Source organism: Gymnodraco acuticeps, unplaced genomic scaffold (assembly GCF_902827175.1).
Source record: "Gymnodraco acuticeps unplaced genomic scaffold, fGymAcu1.1, whole genome shotgun sequence".
NCBI classification, from domain to species: Eukaryota; Metazoa; Chordata; class Actinopteri; order Perciformes; family Bathydraconidae; genus Gymnodraco; species Gymnodraco acuticeps.
In genome coordinates, this window is record NW_022990441.1 from 3,817,976 (window position 1) to 3,845,442 (window position 27,467).

Consider the following 27,467-nt stretch of genomic DNA (forward strand, 5'->3'; position numbering starts at 1 on the left):
GCAGTCCCACACCTTGGTGCTTGTGAGTGGGTTATTAAACAGATATTTTTCCACACCAGCACATTAACGTTTCAAATTATCATTAACATCTAACTTCCAAAGGTGCTCTTTATGTAGTCACAACATTCCCAGTTTAAATCCAGCATTATTACCCATCAGCCCTCTACCGTTTACTGTCCAATAGTCATAAAATGTCCCCAAATAAAAACAAAAACGTGCAATTGTATAAACAGTGCAAAGTAAGACTTTATTGAAACTCAACTCTCAAATGGCACGTTACCTAAATGCTTAATTTTCTTCTTATGGCAACTTTTTTTACAACATGTTTTAAAACTCTTTCATAGAAAAAATATGTTTACAAACTTAATCTACAATTACATAGCAAAGATATCAGTGGAAATGTTAAGGCACTTGATAACCAGTTAAGGCCACATATGTTTCACTCATTTGGTTCATTAGTTAGCAGGATATACCAACACACAGAACAGAAACATGTTTTTCATATAGCGGTAAAGAATGAAATGAAGGAGGAGGTAAGAAACCCCAAAATAGTACCAACCTTTTGCTCTGGAGAACAGACAGATACAATTAAATTTGGTCCCACAAGTTAAAACGCTTTCATTGAATGGCATGAGTTATGCTTAGGGACTTGACTTGCATAAATTATAGACATTTAACTGTTGACATGAACAAAACTGAAAACCATGAAAAGCATTTTGGCATTGGGAAACAACGAGAAATATACTGTTTTACCAGAAGGTGGTAGTATAGATGATTTAAAAGCCCACATTGCAGGTTCAGCGAATCCTTGAAAAACGCCACAGTGAAGAGTATGTTGCTAGAAAGTGAAACTTTAAACTCTTCTTTTACTTCTTTCGTATATCCATTCACTTTGGTTTATTTGAGCTAAAGGACATTATAATGTGAGTGCCCCCCCAGGTCTTGATGGAGAAGAGCTGAAGTACAACAGTCTCCAATAAAGAAGATAATAAACCTGTTTTTACATACATGAAAACGTGCAACAAAGTATTATGACATAAGGATCATACTTGAAACAACATCCAAAATCCAAGAGGTTAAACGGTTCTAAAACGTGTTTGAAATAGTTATCGTTTCTAACAACCTTTTGTTTAGACTTTTACCACTTGCTTAAGGCAAAAATATATAAAAAAATAGTCCTCAATAATTTCACTTTGCAACTAAAATAAATAAAGCCAGCATTGAAGAAGCATTTCCTGTGTCAGCCAGCTTTAGTTTAGCTGGCTATTTTCACAAAGCTTCATAAAATAGATTAGTCCAAAAACATACACCTTTCCATAGTGTGGAAGATTATCTATATCCAGTATCTTCCTTTGATCAGAGTTGGACTGTGTTGTTCCTCTGTTGGTGTTTGACTGACCTGGCATGCACTGTCCAGCTTTGTGCATACTGGGAGGTTATTGTTGTTGGCATCTGTCTTCTGCTCCAAACATTTCTCCAAAAAAAGGCACAAAAGGGACAGTTTATTGGCAAAGTCACATTATCGTTTTACAAAAAATATGTAAGTTTTTCCAGAAAAGGCCAAAAGTGAGTGGTTTCTCTTAGAAACACACGTTGCATTTCTGCTTCCTGTAATGGGTTTGGTCTCATTTTGAACCTGATTTCATTTATATATTTCAGCTTGAACATCTGGATCCCACCACTCCCCACCTGAGACCGTTTCACTAAACATCACATAAACCGAGGTCCAGTGTTTGCTTTGAATAGCCTGGGTGGGGAAGCATTGGCTTGGGAAAAAAAAAGTATTTATCTTTTCTTAACGATCCAGAATAAAATGCTAGGTCTCCTCGTCCCATAGGCACATCTGTTTTTGGGGAACATAGTATGTGAAATGGTAGCCCTTGCTGCAGCTCTTGATGCCACACTTGTAGGTGGAGCCTTTGCCTGTGGTGTCCCGACTGCGGCAGTACTTCAGCAAACATGGGTACCACTCCAGACGCAGGCTGTATGTGCAGAGACAGGGCTGCCACAAGTCTTTAGTAGAGTGACAGGCCTGAAAGCTGGGCGCCTCTGTTGTTTGAGGCAGGACCTCGAATATGGAGCCATCCACTCCTATAACACAGACACATGAGAGGCTTTATTATCAGAGCTATGGTGTTAAAAACAAAAGCAAGCTATCACAGAGTTGTGTGAATCTTTCTCTTTTGGATTTCACTCAATTAAACGCTGTATTGAACTGAAGGGGGCAAACAAAGTGGCTCAAAGGAGGGGAGATGGTGCAGTAAAAGGGGAGCTTTGTTATGCAAAGGAGACGCTACTGAGATTCCCTTCACTGATAATGGTGCAGAGTGCTTACTGAACCATGACCATCAACATTGTTTCCTCTGTAACAGTGCTGTCAGTGGACAAAAGTGCTGTCATAAGGATTCTCCTCAGCCTGGATAATTTGGACTTCATCACTATTAAGATACAAGATCACACTGCTAAAGGGCCTTTTAAAACAATTAGTTAATGAAATGTTGTGTGAGGATTGTACAATCAGATCAGAATTCCTTTATATGTCATGCAAATCATGTCAAATATTACTTATCGGACTGTTTTGAGAGGTTTCAAAGATTTGTTTTTAAAGTTAAAAGTGGGAGGTATTATCAGGAATGTCAAGAGACAGACAAACAAAGATAGCATGAGCAGTAATAGAGCCTTATCAACAAAAAGCCAGAGATAACAACTGCAGTAGTATCACTAAAAGTAAGTGGAAAGAGGTGTTTGCCTGATAGAAACAGGAAAGATTGAGAGTTTCCGGCAGATAAAGAGTGTCATTTAAAGAGATATATGCTGTGGGGGTATAGGAGCGACAGAGAGAGATAGGAAAAGAGACAATCATTTTACTTCCGCTACTTTCAATGATAAACAAACTGAAGAGGACACTGACCTTTGTCAAGCCAGTGTTTGACATCGGACTCCCTGGTGTAAATGGCCTCCCGGGCCTCGCTGCACATATTGTGAATGTGGGAGCTGAGTTGAGAGGCCTGACTTAAATTAACCGCGGCGCTCATCGTCAGCTGCTCCAGTCCTCTCCGCTCTTCCGCCAATCTGATGGCATGAGGATTTTTCTGAACAGGCAAAAAACATTATAAATATCCACATCTTCAGATACTCCGGACATGAAATTGCTCTTTTTAAAGCAGAAATGGAAATGTTAATTATAAAACATCAATTTTGCTTGATGCCCTGACGTAATACCTGTCTGAGACGGGCCATTGACTCGCTCGGGATGATCTCATTGCGGCTAAGGCGAGAGATGAAGCACACGGCCTGGTACTGGTTCTGTCCTCTTTCCAGCTCGCCCAGGATCAGCGCTCTGAATATCTTCACATCCTGCAAGACATAAGGGATGAGAGATGACTTGCTGAACGGATAAACAGACGATTCCCAGAAGACATCGGGAAGTGATGCATGAAACTAGGTTATAATTACTTAGTGTTTATATGTGCCAGTTCAGACAGATTACAACAAATAATCCTTCCATCCCCGTACTTAATGTAGCACTTTTCCAGACACTCAAAGTACTTCAATATGTGGAGTTCAAAGATGTTCAAACAACTGTCTGATAAAACTAAAGAGGGGTTTATGTTATGTTTGGTTTATGCCCATAGAGCTTCATCTGACAGTTTGTTGATACTTTTTATATTGTCTGTAGGCCTGTGCAACGTTGCTGCAGTCAAGCTCTGGTTATTTGAACTGTCAAATTAAGGCTTAGGATCTGTTTTTAGAGAAAATTATCAGACTTTCTCACATGTTGTAAAAGTCAGGAACATTTTACCACGTTGTTTTATGAGGAACTTTAGAAGTAGGAAAATACTGATAGTGGAGAATTCCCAAAAAAAGCTTGTTTCTGTTGGCAAGTGTGTGTGAGAGATATGGCGCAAAACCCAAGGCCATAAAGAGTTCTGTGCGGGGCATGCAATGCATGATGGGAAGCTCCGACTGTGGAGAGCAGAGCAGCAGACCTGTCCTCCCATTCATCAGACACCCCCCCTACCGGCTTCAGCTTGGAGACACACAGTTCCAAACACCCCTCCTCCGCTTTTCACACAGCCTTCTGAAGCAAACAGGCTGCAGTTTGAAGGCTTCCACTCCCTGAGCAGGAGGTACTCTGGGATAGCTAAACAGCCCACAGATAACCCCATTGGATTCTCCTTAAGCTCCTCTGTTCCTCATTCTAACACCCACTTTTTCTGGGAAAAGAGTTTCTGGCAGGCGTACAATACAAGCATGGGTATGACACAAGACAATCATGCGATAGTGTTTGACCTTTGGAAAGCAAATGACTGAGCACACATTGATTCACAGGCTTTATACGATATTAACTTCAGATGTTTGCCTCACATATCTCTATGAGATGCTCAGTGTATTAAAGCTTAGACTACAGTTGCAATGAAATACTGTAAATGTTGCCATGCTGACATACTATGATAATAACCAAGTACACCTTTTAAAAAAAACAAAGTCTAAATGATTAGAGAGAATGTCAAGACTACAGAAGGCATGATTATTACACCTCGAACACAGTGAGATGCAATGAAGGCGGAGTACAATGTCGACAGAGAGACGGCTAAGAGGGCCATTTCTCCTCAAGTGTAGGGAGAAGCAGAGGCCACAACTTCAGGACCTCCCATATTGCAGACACATGGCGCTACGCTGGGACACTGAGTGTACATGCGTTTGTGTGTAGGCAGAGAGAGAGAAGACAGAGGGAAGGCATTTGTGTCAGCCACATAGATTTGCCCCAGGGCTCTCTGGGTAATTATAGAGAAACAGAGTAGCTCCACCAATTCTGCTTCTTTGAATGTTACTCAATGGAAAAGTGTAGGCGCTGAGATCTCCTCCTCCTCTGTTGTCATTATGTGTCCATATTAATGATTGTCTTTCTCTACTGCCCTGTTCTAGGATTTTGGCCAAAAAGGGCAAAGGGAGAGCAAAAGTGCTTACTGTGGCAACAACGTTTTTGTAATGCAACTATGTTGACATCTGTAACTGAAAATATTAAGACATTTATTTTGGAAATGCACTTACTTGTATTTGATCACTCAAGTCTGTTAGCTTAATATAAAGACAAAGCTTAGCATAAAGAACGCTAACAACAAGCTAGCCCTGCTCTGTCCAAAATTAACTACATCTGCCTACGATTGCCTCTAAGCTCACATATTGGGATATCATATCTTGTTTGTTTGATTTTGAATTAGAAAACTCTGACCGCAAATATGACAATTTGGGGTTTCAATCTTCCCATATATCACTTTGGATACTCAAACTACTCATTTAATTATACGGGTAGTACTGAATAAAAGTCCAAATATAATATTTGTCTCTAGCCATTTGTTAGAAATGTAGTGTAACCGTAGACTTTAAATGGTGATAACAAACCAGTGTTGATATCTTAGCGGTTTAGTGCTGCCGAGATAATAATCAGCATTGCTTTTAAAAGCAAAAAGAGTAATAACAATGACATCATCTCCACATCTCCATCCAGACAGAAGCTGCTGGATTCAACTGTTTGTTTGGACAAGACTGGCCTCACTTCTGCCTGCCTGAAACCAGCACTGGCACATGCACACACTGACTCACTTGTGCAGACAGATTTAAAAGAAAACGCAGCAAGAGTGATTTTGTGTGCAGTGATGTGATTAAAAAAAAGGGTTCTAACCAGTTGTGATGTGATGGCAGGAAGCATTTTAACACCAAGAAAGAATGAGTATGGAACTGACAACAGGTGGCTCTTTAAAAATCTGCCAAGTAAGTCAGGGAATAATGAAAACTGCTGATGGGGGAATATACTGGTACCGTTTGACTGACAGAAGATATGACACATAGAGAGGCAAGTGTGAAGCTCCTGTGGGATATCAGTAGGGGTAACATATGGTATCCAGAGCCTGCTTCATCTCTAGTATGGGTATACATAAATAATCTATCAAATGTTGCTCAAAAGTCTCAGATTACAAAACAGTAGACAATAAAATGTTGGTGACACATCTGAATAGGAAAATACACGTTGGCCTGCTAGTGCTTGAAACTGAGTAAGGCCACTAAAATGTAACCACTCCTTTAAGAAGTGAAGCCTATACCAGGCCAACATAAAATGTAAGGTTTGCAGACCAACATTTAGAGAAAATCACCAGGTGCGGACATTAAGAATGAAAAGGCGTGACATTTCCCCATCCTGAAAAACGCGGGTAATGCCATAATCAAAAAAGGACAGCAAAGCCTTGAGTTTTCTACCAACCAAAGCAGTGTAAATGTCAGCATGGCTATAAATAATCCACACAAGTACAGATTCCTAAGCATTGCTCCTTGACACCCGGGACTTAGTCCATTTGCAGACAAACTACCACTGGCTGTAAGCCAAACACAAGTCTGTATTCATGCAAGCTTACTAGTGGGTCATACTAAGACCTGTTAAAACAGGAGAGAGGTGGGGAGCTGTTTCATTGGTGGTTACCTTTGGTAGGCAAGGTTATTTAAGAGGTGCACAAAAGCCTATTCAGACACTGAAAGGATGCCATTTACAGTGAACATTCTCAGTCACTGTAGCAGTAACCCAGCAAGCCTAAAACGTTCTCTTCACAGAGGACAAACCTGGTTAACTTGCTGTGAAAATGAGAGCTTTGTAAAGCCTTAAACATAAAAAATCAAGTTATTTTTTCTATGAATGCTCTGTAGCTAAGAGCAGTTTATCCCAGTAAAAGGACTACTGCAAGACATGTAAATCTCACTTTGAGAGTAAACTGACTGTGACAACTTACACTTGCACACACGGATGGACATTCAAACACACACACACTCACACAAACATTAACAGTGTGCCAGTAGCTATTCCCCTGTGCAGAAGGCCCTTCCTGTTTTCCAATCCCCTCTAAGACCCTGTCTGTTGATAAGGCTGATGGCTGGCTGGGGTGGACTGTTGGTCAGCCACGCTCTGATGAGTCATTTGGGATCACTGTGGGTATATGTGTGGCTATTTGAGTTGGTCTTGTTCCAAGCAAAATGTAAGAGCAGGCAGCAAAAACCTCACATTAAAAAAAGATTGCTTAAAACTAGATTTTTCTTTTAAGACTTTTTCTTAGTCAACAGCTACAAACCTTGCAGAATAAAACTAGAATGTTAATATTAAAGCATACCTTTTCAGCATGAATCTGGCTTCCAGTATTCCCTATGGTCCATATTTGTAGAGACACAAGTGCTGAAATGTTGTGTTTACTTTTAGGAACCATTTTCTTTAAAAACAACTTACGGATTTACCATTTAAGGTGATGGGGAGGATATTTTTCTTTGTGCATGAGGGGAGGCCTGTCACACAGGTGTAGGCAGGGATTAAAGCTCATGTTTGGAGACACAGGGAGAGCGGGTGAGACGGACTCACACAGACAAAAGGAGTTGAGAAAAGCCGCTGAAGTAAGAAATGCTTGAGTTGAAGCTAATTACATAGGCTCCAAAGGCAGGAATGTCGAGTCACATTTGGGGCTGGTCACACCTGGCTGACCAAAAAGCAAACCAATTAGAAAACAGTGTCAGTGAATGGACCATATAAACACTGGAGGACACGGAAAGAAAGGTGTTCCCCTTGGTCACCCTGACAGCAATGGAAGGTAACTTACTACAGCCAGAAAAACTCCAACAGCCTCTAATCTGTAAAAGTCTGCACACCTGTGCAAAGTACAGTATACAGAGCAAACTATTCATTCACACAGAATCTGGTTACAATTATCCAGACAAACTGTTTATGGAGACTGTGCATTCAGGAAATGCGAGGGACACAAACAGTGAGTGCTAACAGGGAAGGAAATGAGGCAGATAGATAAGGCATAAACAATAGAGAGGACTACAGCTCTATTCAGCATCTAACCATTGTCCCACAGCTTGCATATCCTGTTGCAGGGGACACATCAGCTATGTAATGAGAAGCCTCATTAGTTGTATTTAAAAAAAAGGCAAATATTCAATTCATTTGGTATTTTTTTAAGTTTATGCTAGTATGCTTTAACAAACCCAACAAAACCCCAATTAAAATGTTATTCTTACATTTAAATTGTCAAAAAAAAAACAGCGGGTCTGTTTTGTAGACACGTGACCTTTTTTTCTTACATGAAAACAAAGCACCCTGATGCTGATTGCTATAGTATCCTTTAAAATTAGGGATGCACGATATTGGGTTTTTGAAACCGATACCGATACCGATAACTTCCTGCTTCCTAACTCACGGCAGCGTCTGCTGGAAAGCAGTAATTCACTCTTTTACTGTCACACAAGCAACTAATGCATATCCCCTAACCCCATTAGTGAATGTGTTTTAGTCTGAATTAACGCTTTTTGACATCACAACACCATTATTAAAGTTTCTCTGGTATTAGTCAGGTGATGTTAGCATAGCCACTGAAGCTCATCTGACTATCTTGACTGTTTGTTGTTATCATATTTTGGCAAAGGCGTTTTCTACAGGCATATTTTACTTTATGATTTACTTGTGTAGCCCATGTACTGATTCAACCCGATAGCTGCTATAATAAAAAACAACAAGAAAACGTATGAGGCAGTGTGCTGGTCTTCAAAACGTGAAATAACTGTGAAACGGATGGTCATTAAAAGCAAGGTAAAAACAAAAAGCATCACACTATGCCTGGTTAGTAGGGATGCACGATATTGTTTTTTTGAAACCGATACCGATAACTTCCTGCTTCTCAAGACCGATACCGATAACCGATAATAATATAATATATATATATTAAATGTACCTGTAGTTTTTGCACACCTGGTGGTAAAAAAAAGACTAGTAGTGAGCAAATGACATGAGCATTACTACTATGAACAAATCAAAACCAAGAACAGTTTTGACTCTTCAAAGTGACCATATTGATTTTCCCAAACAAATCTGGCAAACTTCTTGCCTTTTTCAAAAGCCTCGTCGATAGGTAAAAGCCCCGGTGCCTTTGCAGCTGGCTTTGGATTCGCCGCTAATTTAGCAGCGCAGGCGTCTTCGTACGCTTTTAACCTGCTTTTAACACACCATCGTAGCGATGGCGATGTTTCAGGTGACTAATCAGGTTGGAAGTATTATAGCTCGTTGCCTTTTTCCCTCCTCGTGGAACTTCTGCATTGCATTTGTTAAAATATGGGATTAGTTTTGTATCATAAAGATAAAGCAACACTTTCTCAGAATAAAGCAAAACTATGAGTTTAAAAGAAAACAAAACTGAGTCAAGCAAAATAAAATAAATTTCAAAAATAAAACTATAAATTGCAAACAAAATCATTTGTGTAATCATGTAAACTATAAGTCTTTTTTCTCTGTTTTAACATAGGTTTTTGTTTGCAGTTCTTGTTTCTTCTTTCTCAATGATCAGACTTTTGCTCTCGCTGCAGCACTCTCTTTTGCGCTCCCTCATTTTTTGTTTGAGATTCTGACACAAACCTCCCAGGTGGGCGGGACTTTCAGGGGTGCGTCCCCATTGGCTACTCAGTTTTTGAGTGACAGCCCAGTCCTCCAGCGATTGTACAGTGCAGGCAGCTGCGGTGCGGTAGCTAGCTGAGCGTGGACAGAAGACCCCAGAAGAACCAGCATTTCAATTATTATAATACTACAAGTGAAAATATATGTAAGTATTGATCATTTGTGTTGTTTGTGCTATACGGTCTGTTTCTTTATTGTGATAAGTGAGAAGTAAAGCTGTGCTATGAAAGTTAGCTTTAGATCCATAACAATGCAAGCTAAGTAGCCTAACAGTTAGCTACATAGCTAGCAGTGAGTGAGCGTTCAGACACCGGCGCACACACTCAAACGGACTCGTGTGCCTGACTCTACCAACAGGTTTTCATGATTCTGTTTAGATATGCAAGTATAAGCCATGATAGCTTATTTTATTAACACGCTAATTTGATATGAAAATCAATGGAGGCTGAGTTAACTTTGTAGGAAAACCTACCGTCCATGAGCTGTGTTTTATTTGTTAACTTCATATTTTTCATTTCCTAAAACATTTATTTTCCTCTCATATTAACAGTGTGGATCATTGAGACAGCGTGGCGTCCAGAGTCTTATCCCGTTTCCCCACAGCACGGAGGGGGGGCATGAAGAAAGACCTGCACCAGCTTCATCCACGCTGGCGTTGCTGTTATCACTGGCTCAGTGTCATTTCATTTGACCAAATGGCTTTACATATACATTTAATAGATTTTATTATTATCCACCTTTTTGTTGTATGTCCTTTTATTTAAAACATTCTTTGAGACTTCATCTTCTGGTTCAAATTTCAATAAATGTAATTTGTATAATCACTCTTTTGTCTTTATTCTACATGAAAATGTTAGAGATTCCATTCAAATCTGTTGATTATTCAGATCTTCCTCAGGCTAGGAATAGTATGTCGAATTTGTTATGCTAAATGTATATCATTTTCTCACAGGATATAGAATGAGACAACACAGTTTGTATCCATTGTGTATGAATGCTTCAGCTCTTCAGACCAACATAGTAAGATGTGAGCATGTTCCTAATTGTGTTGGTATTGTGTTGGCTAGGTCTGGTCTGTTTAATAAAGCAAATCTGCCACTTTTATATTGCAGAATTTGTTCAATTAAAGCAGTCTTTAATTGTTTGTCCTAAACATAGCAATATATGCTTTTGAAATGTAACATGTCTTGAAAAATAATAGTATACAGTTTATATTGTGTATCACCTTGTTAACTGTGATGGTTATTCTCGCGTCCAGGAAAGAGAAGCTTAAAAAGGAGACTAAATGGAGTCTCTGAGATGTTTTCAAATTGGTACTTTAATTAATAAAAAGGCGTGGTACAGTCACAAACAGGATATTGTCCGACAGAAAAGCAGCTGTCTCTGGCCCTCGCTAGCAGAGAAAAGAGGCCGAACCGCTCAGGTGCTGCTCTTATATAGCTTCTGTAGGCTCCTCCCTGCGGGCCGGCCCTCCACATCTTAATGTCCGTTGTTACGTTTAAACAGAGGATTCAGGCATTGTACATTCAATATATACTTAAACACGACTCTTCTCCTCATATTGTCTTTCATCACTTTTCCTTTAACACATTCTAAACGTTGTAGTTAATATTCTAAAAAATACAGAAAATACTTCACGGCTGGTTTGGTTTCTGGTCATTCCGGATGTTGTCACATCTTACCCACGTCTGTAAACAATAACTTTGTTCAATATTCAGCAATAATAATACTTCTATAGTTGCAGTGTTAAAATCAGTAGGTTTCGGTGTGCATCACTCCATGTCATTTCGCTACTAAATTAACCTTTATAAGAAATGGTAAACTAGCCACATGCTAACCGGAGATGAAGGATTTTCAGAATAAAAGCTTATCTGGTTGTGCACAATAATTTTCTGGTTTTTCAGTATAAAACAGCATTTAAACTGAAGGTACATTTAAGGTACATTATGCCATCAAAACATTGATTTTAATTTCTAACAGTCCCTCCTTACACACCTAAAAGGTGTGTATAATACTGAAATCAATGAGTTCTTCATCTGAACTCTGCATAGTACATAACTCATATCAAAAACATACAATCAAAATGGAATGGTTCGAATATCCTCAACTTTACAAAAATACAAAAATACTTTGACTGTGTTCAAACATAAAAGTTTTCCCTTGTGCATAACTTCTAGTGTTAACATTCAATATGGTTCTTCAAAATAGCAGGAATGGCTTGGTATCAGAACATTTCTTCCTCCCTCCTTTCACAGAAACCGTTCTTATAGTACGCTCAGTGTTAAAGCACTTGTTTTTACAAAGTGAAAATAAACTATTCATTTTAGAATTGTAATGATTCGAAAATACATGAAATCTACCATATAGAACAGTGAAAAATAATAAAAATGAAATAAACTATCTTGTACCAGTGTAATGTAATAATAAAACAAAAAATACACTATCTTGGAATAGTATAGAGTAATTAAAAATAAAAATACACTATCTTGGAATAGTATAGAGTTCAGTGAAATGGATTCACTCCATTTTAGCATTTTATTTTGCTCACTTCTTCAGATGATGTCATCATTTAAAGAGTCACATCGGCTGGACATTCATTGAACAACCTCATCTCTGAACATCCATATCGTTTAACATCATTCAAACTAACTCATCATTTTCATCAACATCTGTATTGGGGTGGGCCGTCTTGTTCTACTAGCATTTGTAACTGTCTCCTCATGAGAAATTTACCCTCCCTCCTTTCATACCATTTAAGGTATGAAAGTAATATGTTCTCTAGAAGAGGCCGTCGTGATCAATCGGTATTTTAGGACATGGAATTAGTGTTACATTTAGGCCTCCCCTGGGCGCCCCTATGCTATCCTTGTACCCTGGAGCCTAAACTCCCCCTGGGACTGGTCTCTTAGCCCTACTGGCTTTGGGGTGGTCTGTTCTAATGCAGTGATAAAGTCCCTGAAATGGTGTGAAAACCGGTGGAATATCAATAACTCATTATACTAATTTATTTTCATTTCTGGTCTACTTAAATAACTATGCTAACCCCCTTTAACAGTGTGTGGAACCTTGGGTGCTCTAACAAGGACTTCAAAAACAGAAGTCATTTAATGGTTTGTAGTTCAATTCAGGAATTTTCACTCATGGCAGATATGTTTCTCCTTTTAAATAACATCTCTAATGTCAGGTCATCACTGATTAAATGGAGGAGCATTAGGAGATGGTGGCACTTGTCTTTTAAAACTCATACTCTGGTGCCGTGCGCTCCCTCTGAAGCTGCAAGTAAGATTTAAAACATCTGCAGGGTGGGTTGAGCGACCCCTTCTCCCTGAGCGATATTTATTGTTGAAAATATGCACCATTAAAATGAGTGATCCAAAGCCCCGCATGTATTACTCCCAATTGTACTAGTTTTTTCAAAATTAAAATCTTCAATCGCTCTTTGCCTAGTGTCTTTTTAAAACTCTACATCTTGGACGACAAACAAATGTTGTTTCCACCTTAACAGTTCTCCTGTGGTAATATCCATGCTACAATGGAGAAATCAATACTCTAGATTGGAATACTTTCTTTGGCTTGGTTCCAGCTCTACCTTTAACATTTTCCATTCAAATAAAGATTTGCCTGCTATCTATATTGTAACTAATTAAATCTTCCCCAAATTCTCACATGAATAAGAATCTCTATAAGAATAATTTGTTTATATTATGAAAAGATTGAATAATATGTTCTACCCTCAGTGTGTTTTTAGGATTATTTTCTAATAAGTGTGTTTATGTGTAAACTCACTCACTCCTGTGTTCCTTCTCTCCCCCTCTGGTCGTCAAGCCACGACCCCCTCACGTTCTGCTGGCCCATGCCAACTCCTCTGGTTCTGTCTCCTCCTCCATCCTGTCTTCTCCTCAGTCCATCCGCACTTGGATCTTCCCGCTGTAATTCTTTTCAGTGGCCCAACTGCTTTGCATTTCATCTCCTCCTTTTCAGTCTCTTGGCTGTTGCATGGAGTGGTGTATTCTGCTCTCATGTCCCACTCTGCTCTTGTGCCAAATCTCGCGGCTCAGTTTGGAACTTCATGTCCTGTTTGAGGGACCGATGAGAGTTTGCCTCTTTGTCAGCATGCTGGTTTGGTTCTGGATGCCTCAGGTGGAGATGGTTCTGGATGCCTCAGGTGGAGATGGTTCTGGATGCCTCAGGTGGTTGTTGGTTCAGCTCGGGTTGTCTGTCTTTAAACCGGAGGAGGAGTCTCCTGTGGTGAGGTCATTTGTCTGAAGATGGGGTCGTAGCAGTCTGACAGGCAGAGAGAGAGAGAGAGATCTCGGGAGGCATTACCTATAGCTAATTCTAACACACTGAGGTAAAATATATCCAATCCTTTCCACTCTATTTTCCTAATCTTACTATCTGTCTTAGATGTTAAATGTCATCTAAACCCAATTAATGTCTACTAATGGTTGTGCCATATCCCTAAACATTGTTTCCACCCACTGTAACATGGCTACTCCAAATAACTCTTTCAGGAAACCATTTTCTTCTATAAATTAAAAATACCTACATGTTTCAAGCACCACATTTCACACACTATAAAAGAACGTCCCCATATTTTCTCCATTACTTTAAATCTCACTGTTATTTAGAACATAAGTAACTTTTGTGACTGAACATATCTGCAATGTCGCCACAATCTGCTGGGGAATTTTGTTCATAGAGTTTGTACGTACAAAGCTGTACCTGTGGGTTAGTAGCCTGTTTCTACTGTAATCATTTTTCCATAATTGTGCTCAGTTCACCGGTTGGTTGTCCATAAACTTAACAGGGGTGTTTCTGGCACAGACTAAAACATGGATCCAGTGTATTTTTAGATTCCCCTAATCTGTAAATTCCCATCACCTACATATCCCAATCAGTTAAACCCATCTCATCATTTGATACAAGAACTGCATATATGGGGGGTGAATCATCTTGATTGTAACCGCCTCACCTTTGGGACCGAGTATTTATAACTCCTCCTCTTGTTGCTCAGCTGATCTTTTGGCTCTGGGGATAAGTGAAACTCTCTGAAACACAGCTGGAGTTTTGTTAGTGATGTGGGCATTCTCTATGAGTGGACTAATGGATCCATGTCTTACTTGATATTGTACTCCCCATCCAACCAGAAAGGTGCCAAGTGTAATGAGCACAATCAACAATGCTATTCTGACTCTTATCCCTAGGGGACCCCACAATAGCTTTGGCTTTGTTCTTGACATCATCTCTATTTTCTCCCTTGGTGTCAGTTACAGAATTTAAATAATGAGTACTATAATAACGTATACTAAAATTTGACTCTTTTTCAGATGTAAAACAAAAATAGGTTTTCACTTTAGTGTACTATCTATACAAATCTATAGACAATTCGTCTTTTGAGCTGTTTCTATCTTTATCTTATTTCTATTTATTGTTTTGTTCCAGCTCTGCCAAATCAGTCCTAACTCCCAATAATGTTCTGGAAGTTGCCAGTGAAGGGTGACAATGTGTGAGGTGGTGTCAATTTGCTCCTTTTTCTTTACCTTTAAACCGGAGCGCGTGTGAAGTTCGTTACAACTTCTCACTGTTCCGTCCACCGGGGATCAGCTCACTGTCTTTTGTGAACTTTCACCCTCACCCAATCACCTGGCCGAACAGGAGTCTCTTCTGGTGTCTCGTCTGGTATCTCTGTAGCTTTCTTAGCCTGTGTAGACAAAACTTGGATTATATTACTCAGAGTTCTGACATATTCATCACTTCTATTTGTCTAATATCTAAAACTGGACCACTCCCTCCTTGGAGGAGGCCCAAGCTTTGGCATACCTTTTGTCGTTATGAGACCTATTATTAACTACATTTTATTATTCATTAACTACAACGTCACTGAAATCAACATATCTGTATAATCATGACACTCCCTCCTTTGAGCAGAACATGCTCAATTAATATTGCAATGATTACCCTATTCGGAACAGGACATGTAAAACCCATAACGTTGCATTAAATAAATATAACTTCTCCGTGTACCCATAAGGCGTACAAAATATCGTATGATGTATGTTTTCTGCTGGTATAAAAATATATTCACTCAAATCTGCCATTAGCACAAAAAATGGCTTACTTGTTGCAATAATGGCTTTTGTCCTGGTATTATGCATCATTGTTGCTGCGAAAAACAATACCCCTGGTGTCGCTAATGCGTCTCAATAATTCTAGGATTAGAGGATTGTTTGATACTGCTGAACAAAGATATAATAAAATAATATTTATCTAAACTAGAGGGAAACATACGAACCATTCTCACAGAGGGTGACATGCATGAAGGGCTGGTGCCCCTCACTCAAAATGAGATAGTGCCTTACGCACTACATTATAAATCAGTAAAGTTACTCAAGAATAAATAAATAAAAACTGATTCTTTAAACTGTTGTTAAAACCCTACAACTTCTTCATCCAAGCTCTCAATCAGTGTTATGTTATTTAATCTGCAGCTCATTGCCTTAAAACAGATACTTCAGACCGATTATAAAATTGTGTTTGAGAAAAATGTAATCTGACTCCATAAATCACATAATTGTTTGACTAAAAAACTACACTTCCACTAACAATAAATGAAGTTCCCCTTTAAACACAGCCCCGGTCTTCTGACGGGGTCTATCTATGTACTGGCTGGAAAATGTTGTGCCAGTCTCTGTCGCTCTGTCACTGTTCTCCCGCTAACAGTCACTCTCTAGTTCTGCTGGGTTCTTGTTGACTTCTTCACTGGTTTGAGACAAGCGACCCTATCGGACACCTCCCTTTGTAGCCAGACTTCACCACAGCAGAAGCGAGTTTCTGTTTTTAGGTCTCAACAGCTCCACGTCAGGTGTATCGCCGCCCCTTGAACTGCAGTCGGTGTAAACAGGAGGATTTGGTATGGATCCTCCGTCTTGGGCGAGTACTAGGTTTCCGTCTTCATATTTTTGGGTGGAAACCCCATCGTCTTGACCTCACTAGCTGTGTGGACACAATAGTTTTCTGTGTGGGGGAACAACATCACTCGTAATCTCTTTCCTTCTCATAATTACAAAAATAGTCTGCTAAATGTTCTATTCTGTGGATGCTTTATGTGTAAATGCAAATGCTACTCTCGATTCTGTTTTTACATTAAACATTAAACCTCTCCCTTCTGTGGTGACAGATATGGCTCAATGTAGCTGGATTTCAAAATACCCTTGTGCTGAAGATGCATCACCTGGTGGTCTGGCCCTCTGAGCTTCCTCATTGTTGTGGTTGATACCAGGGTGTCAGTGGCATTTGGGTCATGTTTGGCAATGCTGTTCGTCTTTGACATCCCTGAGACCCCCTGCTTCTGTCGTAATCATGGAAACCTCCCCCAGGGTAACTACATGGAGGGCCATTGTTTGGTGCATGTTGCCTTAGTAGTTGCGGGCAATCTCTGGTCCAATGGCCCATTTGGTTGCAATGGTAACATCCCTCAAACCGTAAACTTCTTCTGCCTGTGCCTCCTTGGAAACCTCCTGGTTGGTGGTTCTGCATCTGATTCTCTGGCACTATCTGAGATTTAACTGTTTGAGGTGTCTGCTCTGCATTCTCTGGTTCTTCCTGAGCTTGAATTGTTGGAGGTGTCTGCCCTGCCTTCTCTGGAAGTTTCCCCTCCCTTCTCCTTGTCTTGTTCCTACAAGCTACAGTGTCTTGTTTTTTCTGCTATGTCTTCCCTCACTGGCGGGTCTGCTACTCGGACCACATTTATGCTGTGTGCCAATAGGCTGGCATATTCCAGATGGAGTATCAGACTTGTAACTCTTATAAATCTTTCTTCATCTTCCCTCCATATAGTTCTTTTAATTGGAAAGGTTAAAGCATCTGATCAGATTATTACCCTTTCCTTGATATCTGCGGTTGAGCCTGGCTCTGCGTCTAGTCTCAATTTAGTTTCTTTTGGTGACATGTTCTCTAACTATTCGAATGAATATTATTAAGTTATCAAAGATTGAAACACTAATCCTCCGACTAGCACCTTCGTTCCTGATAAATAATATCCTATGTCATCCGAACTTAACTTTAAATCTGGGTAGGTTTTTTTTTTTTTTTTTTTAGAATTTTTTTTTTAGAATTTTTTTTTTTTTTTTTTATGATTTAAGTTTTTTTTTTTTTGTAAAATATTAATAAATTAAAAGATAACATTTTTTTTGAAATTTTAAAATAAAAATTGTACAGTGTATCGTTTTTGACTTTGAGATAAGAAAATCGAAGTCTTGTGAAAATCTAAATCTACTGTGTACAGTGCATACTGAAATGTATGGAACTATGTAAATGTCATAATTTGTGTTAGATGTAATCAATTGGTGTTTGAATATTCTACAGTCTAGTTTGAAAGTCTATGATGTAAAGTTTCTCATATGTTAATTAGAAACCACTTTGTAATTCTGTCCCGGCGAATGTGTTCATCAATAACACTCAAAATTAAGCTTCAAAATGTTATAATATCTTTGTAATAATTCTGTATTACCAGCAGAGTGCGCTGTTGTAATTTCCAGCTTAATCCACTAGGGATAGCTGTTGCAAAACTGACCTCTTTTTAACAAGAAGAAGCTTATTTCCTTAAAAATGGGAAGAAAATGTGAATATGGTTAAACAACACAGCACATAACCGCCAAAACACACTTGCAAACAAGAATATCTCAAATAAACCGCCAATACACACTTGCAAACAAGAATATCTCAAATAAACCGCCAATACACACTTGCAAACAAGAATATCTCAAATAAACCGCCAATACGCACTTGCAAACAACAATATTTTCAAAACCAGACTCCTACAAATACCAAACTTCCCACGGTAAGATAACCTGTCTATTTTATAGTTCCAACTTCTGCCAATAAATATGATTTGTCCTTCTCAATATGGAGTGCCTAGCCTCATGTGAGTGGGACTGTGTGTCAAAACAAACAGAGTACTTTCAATTAGCATTTCACGAAATGGCGGCTGCCGTGTGGCTTATTTTCAGCATGAGGACAAGACAAGATGGCAACTGATTTTCCAACCTTTGACCTGAAGAACAAAGGGATTTGAAAACACCTCGTGGCTCTCAGAGGGGAGTTTAAATAATGGCGGGGTGTAATCTTGTCAAGAAAATTGAACACAAAACAACACTGCAGTTTAAAATAACATTTCTATCTAGTTTACTATGAAAAAAATGGGCTTTATCTTATTGATATCATCACTTAAAGTTAGGAACCCTTACGCATAAGCTATAAACCTATCTACGTATTATTTGACTTTATAGTCCACTATTGGTCAACTGCTGCCATTTCGACACGCTAGGTGGGAGTATTATGGTAACTTATCAGCGACTATTAAATGACCGTCGTCAATTTAACGTAATGCTGTTGTAACTCCACATCTCGTATTCCACCCGCAATATCTTGGTTGAAACTAGAACAGTTATGACCACTGATAAAGCTTACACCTTAATCAAGCCTTTCCTCAAAAGGACTTTTTTAAAACAGTTCTCAACTGTTTTCGACTAGCACTGTCTTCAGTTACTCAACCCTAAGTTGATTCGCTATGCCTTGTTTGTTTTCAATTACTTGATCCCTAATCAATTCGCTATGTCCCACAGATCTTAACAATAATCGTTAAATGGACTTATATATCCTTACGTCATAGGCTAATTTAACTACTGACGTAACCAGAGACACCTACATGAAAACACAACAAGACACCTACCCAAAGTACAATGGCCTCACACATTTATATTTTAAAATACTACACACACACAAATTAATAGCATGCAGGGTTAGATATAAGAAAAAAAGAAATTGGAACTCACCCTGATTGTGAAAATGCAACGCCATGTGTTATGGAATTCTTATTGTTATAAATTTGGTTGTTTTAACATTAAATACACAGCTATTTTCAGGATCCGCTGGCCTCCGTCCAACACAAACCTATTTTGTACTGCATAAACTATGAAGAATTTGATTTAACAGGTTTCCTCTTACCAAGTATTCGAGCTCGTTGTGTCGAACGGAAGCCGCGTCTCCGGAAAACAGCTGGTTGTGTACTCTTCTGTCCAACGAGAATCACGTCGCGGAGCACCAATTGTTAACTGTGATGGTTATTCTCGCGTCCAGGAAAGAGAAGCTTAAAAAGGAGACTAAATGGAGTCTCTGAGATGTTTTCAAATTGGTACTTTAATTAATAAAAAGGCGCGGTACAGTCACAAACAGGATATTGTCCGACAGAAAAGCAGCTGTCTCTGGCCCTCGCTAGCAGAGAAAAGGGGCCGAACCGCTCAGGTGCTGCTCTTATATAGCTTCTGTAGGCTCCTCCCTGCGGGCCGGCCCTCCACATCTTAATGTCCGTTGTTACGTTTAAACAGAGGATTCAGGCATTGTACATTCAATATATACTTAAACACGACTCTTCTCCTCATATTGTCTTTCATCACTTTTCCTTTAACACATTCTAAACGTTGTAGTTAATATTCTAAAAAATACAGAAAATACTTCACGGCTGGTTTGGTTTCTGGTCATTCCGGATGTTGTCACATCTTACCCACGTCTGTAAACAATAACTTTGTTCAATATTCAGCAATAATAATACTTCTATAGTTGCAGTGTTAAAATCAGTAGGTTTCGGTGTGCATCACTCCATGTCATTTCGCTACTAAATTAACCTTTATAAGAAATGGTAAACTAGCCACATGCTAACCGGAGATGAAGGATTTTCAGAATAAAAGCTTATCTGGTTGTGCACAATAATTTTCTGGTTTTTCAGTATAAAACAGCATTTAAACTGAAGGTACATTTAAGGTACATTATGCCATCAAAACATTGATTTTAATTTCTAACAACCTTTAGCTTAAAAATACATAGATGTGTTTTTTTAATCTATAAAATAAATAGACAGACACTTTATCAATCCCAAATTGGGAAATTATTTAACAGCAGCAGTGTGTTCAGGTATTAAAATATTTAAAGTTGGAATAAAGTATGAACTACACATCACAAGTATAATGCACTGCAATCCATAAAATAAGTCCGATATGTTCATGAAAACCCCCCAGGAGACACCGACACTAACGTGGCCGAGTGGACTCCGGAGTTTGCTGCATGAGTTGCACTGTATGATCTGTCACTCAAAAACTGAGTAGCCAATGAGGACGCACCCCTGAAAGTCCCGCCCACCGGGATGTTCGTGTCAAAATCTCAAACAAAAAATGAGGGAGCGTAAACGAGAAGAGCTGCAGCGAGAGCAAAAGTCTGATCATTGAGAAAGAAGAAACAAGAACTGCAAACAAAAACCTATGTTAAAACAAAGAAAAAAGACTTATAGTTTACATGATTACACAAATGATTTGTTTGCAACTTATAGTTTTATTTTTTAAATGTATTTTATTTTGCTTGACTTAGTTTTTTTTTCTTTTAAACTCATAGTTTTGCTTTATTCTGAGAAAGTGTTGCTTTATCTTTATGATACAAAACTAATCCCATATTAATACAAATAGCAAGCGAACTATCTAACTGAAACTTTGAAATAGTCCCATACTACCGACGACATGTTTGTTTACTGTCCTGGCTTCACGGCCGCACACCATTTACGTCACAGCCAGACATGAGTTAGGGAGCGCTGGATTTGTGAAAAACTCCCCTCTTCCTAAACCACTAATACCACAGTACTGGCAAAACGGGTGGAGCCGAGTAAAAAACAAGCGCCCCTCATCCCAATCCACCCACACCGCAGTATTTTTTTCACCCAAAAAATATATTGTATATTATCGGGGCTATTAATACTTTTATCGGGTTTATCGGGATGACGTCATAATTCCTAATATCGGACCGCTAATTATCGGGCAGATAATTATCGTGCACCACTATTTAAAATCCTTTGATCCCTTTCTTTTCTAACGTTTTTGGCTCTTTTTCATAACTATAACAACAGAAACTGTGTATTATGACTGGACAAGTAACACAAGAGCAGTTTATATTACAAGAAAAGGGATGATGTAACACCACCATGAGTAAGACCATCCCAGGTGTAGACCCTTATATATTGAGCACCAGAATAGACTGACACAAGGGTTGCATAGTGAAGTCAAACAATAAATCAGTCTAAAACTCACGAGGCCAAGACAGCCAAAAGGTCACAGCCATGGATTTGACAAAAGGACATTTCAGGACACTGGAAACAGAACAGAAGCGTTGGCTTTTTCATTGCCAACTGCAATCTTAAAACCTCTGAGGTAGCTTGAAATGATCTCAACTATGCACAGTGCAGGCCACAACTACCGAATCATTGCTGTTGCCAAAGCACCATGCAGTCCACTGTCCTTCTTGAAAAATAAAAAAAGAGGTTCTACGTCCTCCATCTCTGCTTCTCTGTGGGAATTGGACGTTTTTTTCTTTATCAGCAGCATTTCAGACAAACATCTGGCCTGCTGGCGGGAGGAGGATAAAGACATCAACAGTGGCAGAGAGGGGCCAAGAGAGGCCAAAGGGGGCCCATGCAGGGCCTTGAAGGGCCATTGCCAGGCTACAGAAGAAGCTATTTTCCTGGGATTCAGAGTCAACGGGGAACCAAGGTGGCTAGGAGAAAGAAGTGTTTTTTTTATTTTATTTTATTTTTTATAAATGGTCCACTTAAAGAAACAGAAATGGTATAAAAAGCTAATAAAAAAACCTTTATGTACTCAAATTTCAAGTAACATGTCAAGAAAGTAAAATTAACAAACAGTGCGATTTTTGAGTTACACAATCTTCCACAATAAAAATAGCTGTTGCTTGTAAAAGGAAACTTATTAGGAGTTTTGGGCTTCTATGGTACATTGAGAGTTGAAAACAAACGTAATATCTGAGCATTACTTGGAATAAAACTGAAATCTATTTTGAGTTGAGTTTCATTTTCTCACCAAGATGATAACAGTGCTTGTTGGTGACTCACAGTGACCTTTCACAACCTTATATAGCCGAGTGTAAAATTAATGTTCTCCTATGCTGTGTCCTCAATAGTGTTTGGAGCAACAACATATCCTGAAAGAGGTGACACTTATCTGTAAAAAACACATACAAGTTATTGCAAGTGACAAAGTGGGTTGGTGTTTCAGAGTTGAGTGAGACCCAAGGTGCGGCAGCCAAAAAGAACCAAAACAAATTAAGGCATAATGTGGTGACTTCCCTGCACCAAATTGTAAATGATGTACAGTACTTGTCATCAGGGAATAACAACCAGCAGTTGCTTCAATTGGCAAACCCCTGCATTTCCCACACTAACACAAATTAACAAGATGGATTGCCAGCAAGCCTCCCACACAGGAGAGTTTGCCTAATAGCTAACAAAGGCAAATAAAATGTGAACAATTTCAACATGTGGAGGCTGTGAAAGAACGGACATCTAACAAAATGGATCACAGACACTGTACTGCATATCCCAAAGGTAGGGCACAAAGAAAGGCCAAACAACCTGCCTCCCCACCCTCAAATCTACTCCTGTGTTTGACATAGCGCACGAGGGTGTGTGAAGAATCTCTAGTTCATTCTTCCAGTTGGGCGTATCCATAAAGCCTCTGTGCTTTGAAGACAATCAGAATATAATATACACAAGAGCAAACTGACCTGAGGGTAAATTGCCCCCTGGTTAAAACACAGCCCTGATTGTAAGGCTGAAATTAAGTGAGAATCAGGAAACTGCTGGCAAGCTTGTTTTCACCAAGGTGCCATTGTTTACAAAAGCCAGACTCATTTATCATGATGGTGTGAGATAGTGAGTGTCAAGGGGCCTCCAATATGTCTTGCTCCCATGACCCATCAGCATATAAGGATCACTCTGATGCCATACACTGATGGATACATTTATAACTACAGCCATGAAAGTACTCACCAAAGAGGTTTGATGTTGCATTATGGATAGCAATAACAAAGATTTGGAAAACTTTGGTCTTACATTAAGTTATAAAGCTTTAGTGGCTTATGCATCCCATTTACAAGACTGTTTGAACATTAACTGAATACACTTGTGTTGATGGAAAACGTTCCAAATTCAAACAGCCTTTTCAAATTATTCTGCAAAAGATTAATTAAATATTTACAGGTTTATTTGTATTTACATGAATTAAAACATATTTAAAATATTAAAGCTGTCCTTACAAATGTTTTATTATAGAGCCAAGGTGCATGTAACTAGATGCACAAGGATGTGTATCATTGCTTCCCAGAGACTAAACCTTTTTCAAGTCTTACTCAGCCGAGAGGCCAGTGAAGTCACTCACATTCCGGCATTGATCAAACCCACTTGTTAGACATGAAAGCAAGACACATGAGTACACGCTGATTAGACTCTCTAAAAAGTTTCTACATCTGGAAAGACCAAAAACAGCCTCTCAAAAAATGCGAGACATTTCCCTTGGATTAAACTCCAAGACAGGGTTTATGTTCAGCTCAAGGTCTGAGACTGTGTTGGACCATAAATTGTAGAAGTGGTTGCTGAAAAAAATAAATCTGTACTGAATCAGCAAACTTCAGAGGAACTGTCTATTCAAGCCTTCAACAGCACATCTGATTGTCCTCATATTAAAAAGCGTGTAGACTGACATTGAGCATGTCATCAGGATATAACTGAACTGCAAACATCTTGCTGCAATTTAAATCATTTAGAGTAGAGTTGGCTGTAAAAACTTCACAGATACCAGGGATATACTAGGGATGAAATACAGAAATCACTAACATGTCCCTAAAGATTTAAACAAGTTTAGCAACCTACACATGCAGAATACATGATAAACTCCTTCCCATGATGCTTTCTCTTGCAAATCAATTAGAAAATCACTGTCCTTTAGTGGTTTGAATTTAATAGACAACGTTATCTACATGTTGTGATTTCTCAACATGAAGGAGGTGGGATGAGCACAAACCGCATCATCTTTTCCATATGTCTGCATGCCTTCAGAGCAAATGTAACCCTACTAAAATCACAGTGCGGCTGATTCCCATTGTGATTCATTGCTTGGATAAGGTTGACTAAACTTCCTTCTCACATCCAGGAGAAAAAGTCCGGCAGTGTCTAATGACTCTAGCATTTACCATCCCATCCTAGATGATTATTCAAAAAGCAGAAAGGAGGAAGACGGCTGCTGTCTGATCATTGTTTATAGTTTTTTTTATAAACTAGAACTAAATCCTGGATGATGACCTCATAGCATCTCAGTTTAAGAAGGTAAATAAAAAGTAACAGAAATTATTCATAAACCTGTACAGTATCTATCCGCCATTGACTGTAAAGTTCATTATGAATCTCCAGTGTTTAACATCCCTGTCAAAATGCTCTTCTTGCCATATGTGCTCATCTGGACTATATATTCATGGCAGCTGGAAGTGACAGCTAGTCCAACTTTCCATAAATCTTGAAGATACTGCACAAGAGCTGAATGAAAACCATATGAATACGAATTTGAGGAGAGAGCAGGAAGAAGTGAGCAAGAGACAGAGACGGGAACAGGGGGACCAAGAGACAGAAAGAGAGGGGGGGAGGCCAACCTACAACTGGAACAGATAAATCAGACAGCGGAAAAGTAAAGTGATCTAAGAGGTTTAATACAATAAACAAAACCATATGTGCAGATGTATGCGGGACTGGGACTGTGTGTGCATGCGTGAAGGGACTCAGCATCACGGGGTGCCTCCACCACCGAGAAAACGCTCTCTGCTCACAGATCAGTGTATGTCTCTTTATATTGGTGTGTCACCAATGATTGGGGGTGACGGCCTCTTCTCTTTCAACTCTAAATTAGCTGTTTTGGTTAGTGAACCAGACTTGCAGATCAAAAAGGTCAGACATGCCCATTTAATCCTGGTAAATCTCCCCCTTCACATCTCGCCAGCCTGTCAGCTTCTGTGTGACAGCAACCATCACAGACACAAGCCTTTGCTCTGTGCGCCTCCGTGAATCTCCCCCACCCTCGCTCACAGCAGTTGTAGTTTTTCTTTCAGGACTGACATTTATGTGTCCCAGAGTAGTCATTGTCAACAGTGAAACAGTGTCGTCTTCCCAAAAATCGTGGATGTAGTGCTGGTCAGGGAGAGACACTTGATCTGATCGTCTACTTTTAAGAATGCTAAATACAGCCACTGATTATCAGCTCGCGGCTGGACTCGTCAGCAGCAGGGGTTTTAAGGTCACTTGGGAGTTTGGACGTCTACATCTGAGGAGCAGCAGCTGTCTTGACCTCTGTGAAACTCAAGCTGAGATGGAAAAATATGAATTTAACTACTAGTAAGTTCTACTTAAGTTTGTGTACAAGTGACAGTGTATGCTCCAGGCAGGTTAGGATTTCAGGATGTTTTTCATCAAGCTTCAGATTTGGACCCACATTCTTCCCCAGAGTCAACCATTTAGCTTGACCCAAGAGGCCATTGTCGTTACCTTATTTGTCAGCCTTGATGGGATATAGATTTATTGCCGATTTCTTAGATAACCAAAATAAAGAAATCATAAGGTGTCAATGAAAAGCTCATATACTCCTACCTCTCACACTTTTTGGGGGGCTATAGACCTCACCCTTATGGACATGACTTAGGCTTAGGGAATTTGGTGATGTGAAACGTTAATACACCATTCAGATTTTCGAGTCTCAATTTGGTGAAATTGTTTCATGAATCAAATTAAAACAGTGCTTCCCAAAGTGAATGACCACAAACCATTCTTGAGGTCTTGAGGATTTCCCCAAGTCCCCAAAAAACGGGTCATGTCATCTTGGAGTTTGCCTTATTTTAAGGATGATCAAGAATGGCTCTAACAATGAACTTCCTATAAGTGACTTAGAAGTATAACTTCCCTATTTCGTTTTTTGATAGACAATGTAAAGCCCAAGAAGCACTAATGTGTCCCATACTTCATTTGGGTTAATATGAATTGGGCTCAGTTTGAATAAGTTCTGGGTCTATCTAAAAAGGATAGTTTAACAGTCATTGAAGACTTTTAAATAACTTATTTAAACCCTCTGATCACCGGGGTCTCACAAATAATATAGAACACGTATCAAGGCACAACAGCGTTTATTTTGAGTTGTAAACAGGACCACCTCTCACCTGTTTGAAGTCCGCCACAAAAGTGATGAGTGCCCCGTCTCCCTGCTTGAATTCGACTGATATTAAATCTCTCTCAATGTCCGCCTCCAAAACCTCCTCGGTCACCAGTCCGTCAGCGAGCCGGACCCGGACCCTCAGCTCGGAGCACAGTCCAACCGCCACCAGCAGCACCAGGGCGCAGACCCGGGTCAGTATCCGAACTGAAGCCACTGAGACGCAACTCGCAAACATACCCAAAATACGCAAAACTGAACACGACAGATGAAAAAACCGCGGCGAAATCCAAAGATCTGCGTTCATACCCCCTAACTATTTTCTTTGATTTTTATTTAAAGTCGTTTCTTTCATTTTCAAACTATAGATCGCATGTCGCACTTCCATATGGTCCGCTGTTTGCAAGTTGTTTCCAGTATCACAAGTACGCTCATGAAAATGGATAGGTTCTTAACTAAAATCTCTGCTTCTCACTTCTGGGATCCCAGGTCACTTCCATTGAAAGTCTCTCGCTCCAGCGTTGTTGATAAGATCATGCGCATTTCAGTTTGCTATCCGTACTACAGCCGATGATCGCACACGTTGCTTCTCTTTCGGCTTTGTGTTGATATTCCCGTCACCGCTTTTCCCTACTTCTGCAATTCATGCAGTCCCGTCACTTCCTATCCGTCGGTATCCCACTGCTCGCTTGGCCTCCAAACTTTCTGTTGTGTGATAGAGTGAGCGCAGGGATGGTAGTAAACTCTTAAAGCCATACCACCCTCTGAAAACGTTGCCCATCCCCCTAAGGCCTCATGTGATCCTCCTGCTCTCCAGCAAGCAGGCTTAACTAATAACACCCCCAACAATTATAACAAAGGTGTTGTTGGGATTTGTAAATCATAGCTCTGTGGATGTTGTT

General features: G+C 39.5%; 1 protein-coding gene across 1 annotated transcript; it reads right to left on the reverse strand.

Annotated features, from left to right (window-relative positions):
• Window positions 1-228: 228 nt before the first annotated feature.
• On the reverse strand, window positions 229-27,319 carry oafa (OAF homolog a (Drosophila)). Its single transcript, XM_034225531.1, has 4 exons — window positions 26,573-27,319; window positions 3,223-3,357; window positions 2,912-3,092; window positions 229-2,091 (listed from the first exon to the last, which is right to left on the reverse strand). Exons 1-4 carry the CDS (start codon window positions 26,870-26,872, stop codon window positions 1,817-1,819), a joined length of 891 nt encoding a protein of 296 aa, XP_034081422.1. The 5' UTR covers window positions 26,873-27,319; the 3' UTR covers window positions 229-1,816.
• Between the last annotated feature and the right edge of the window lie 148 nt (window positions 27,320-27,467).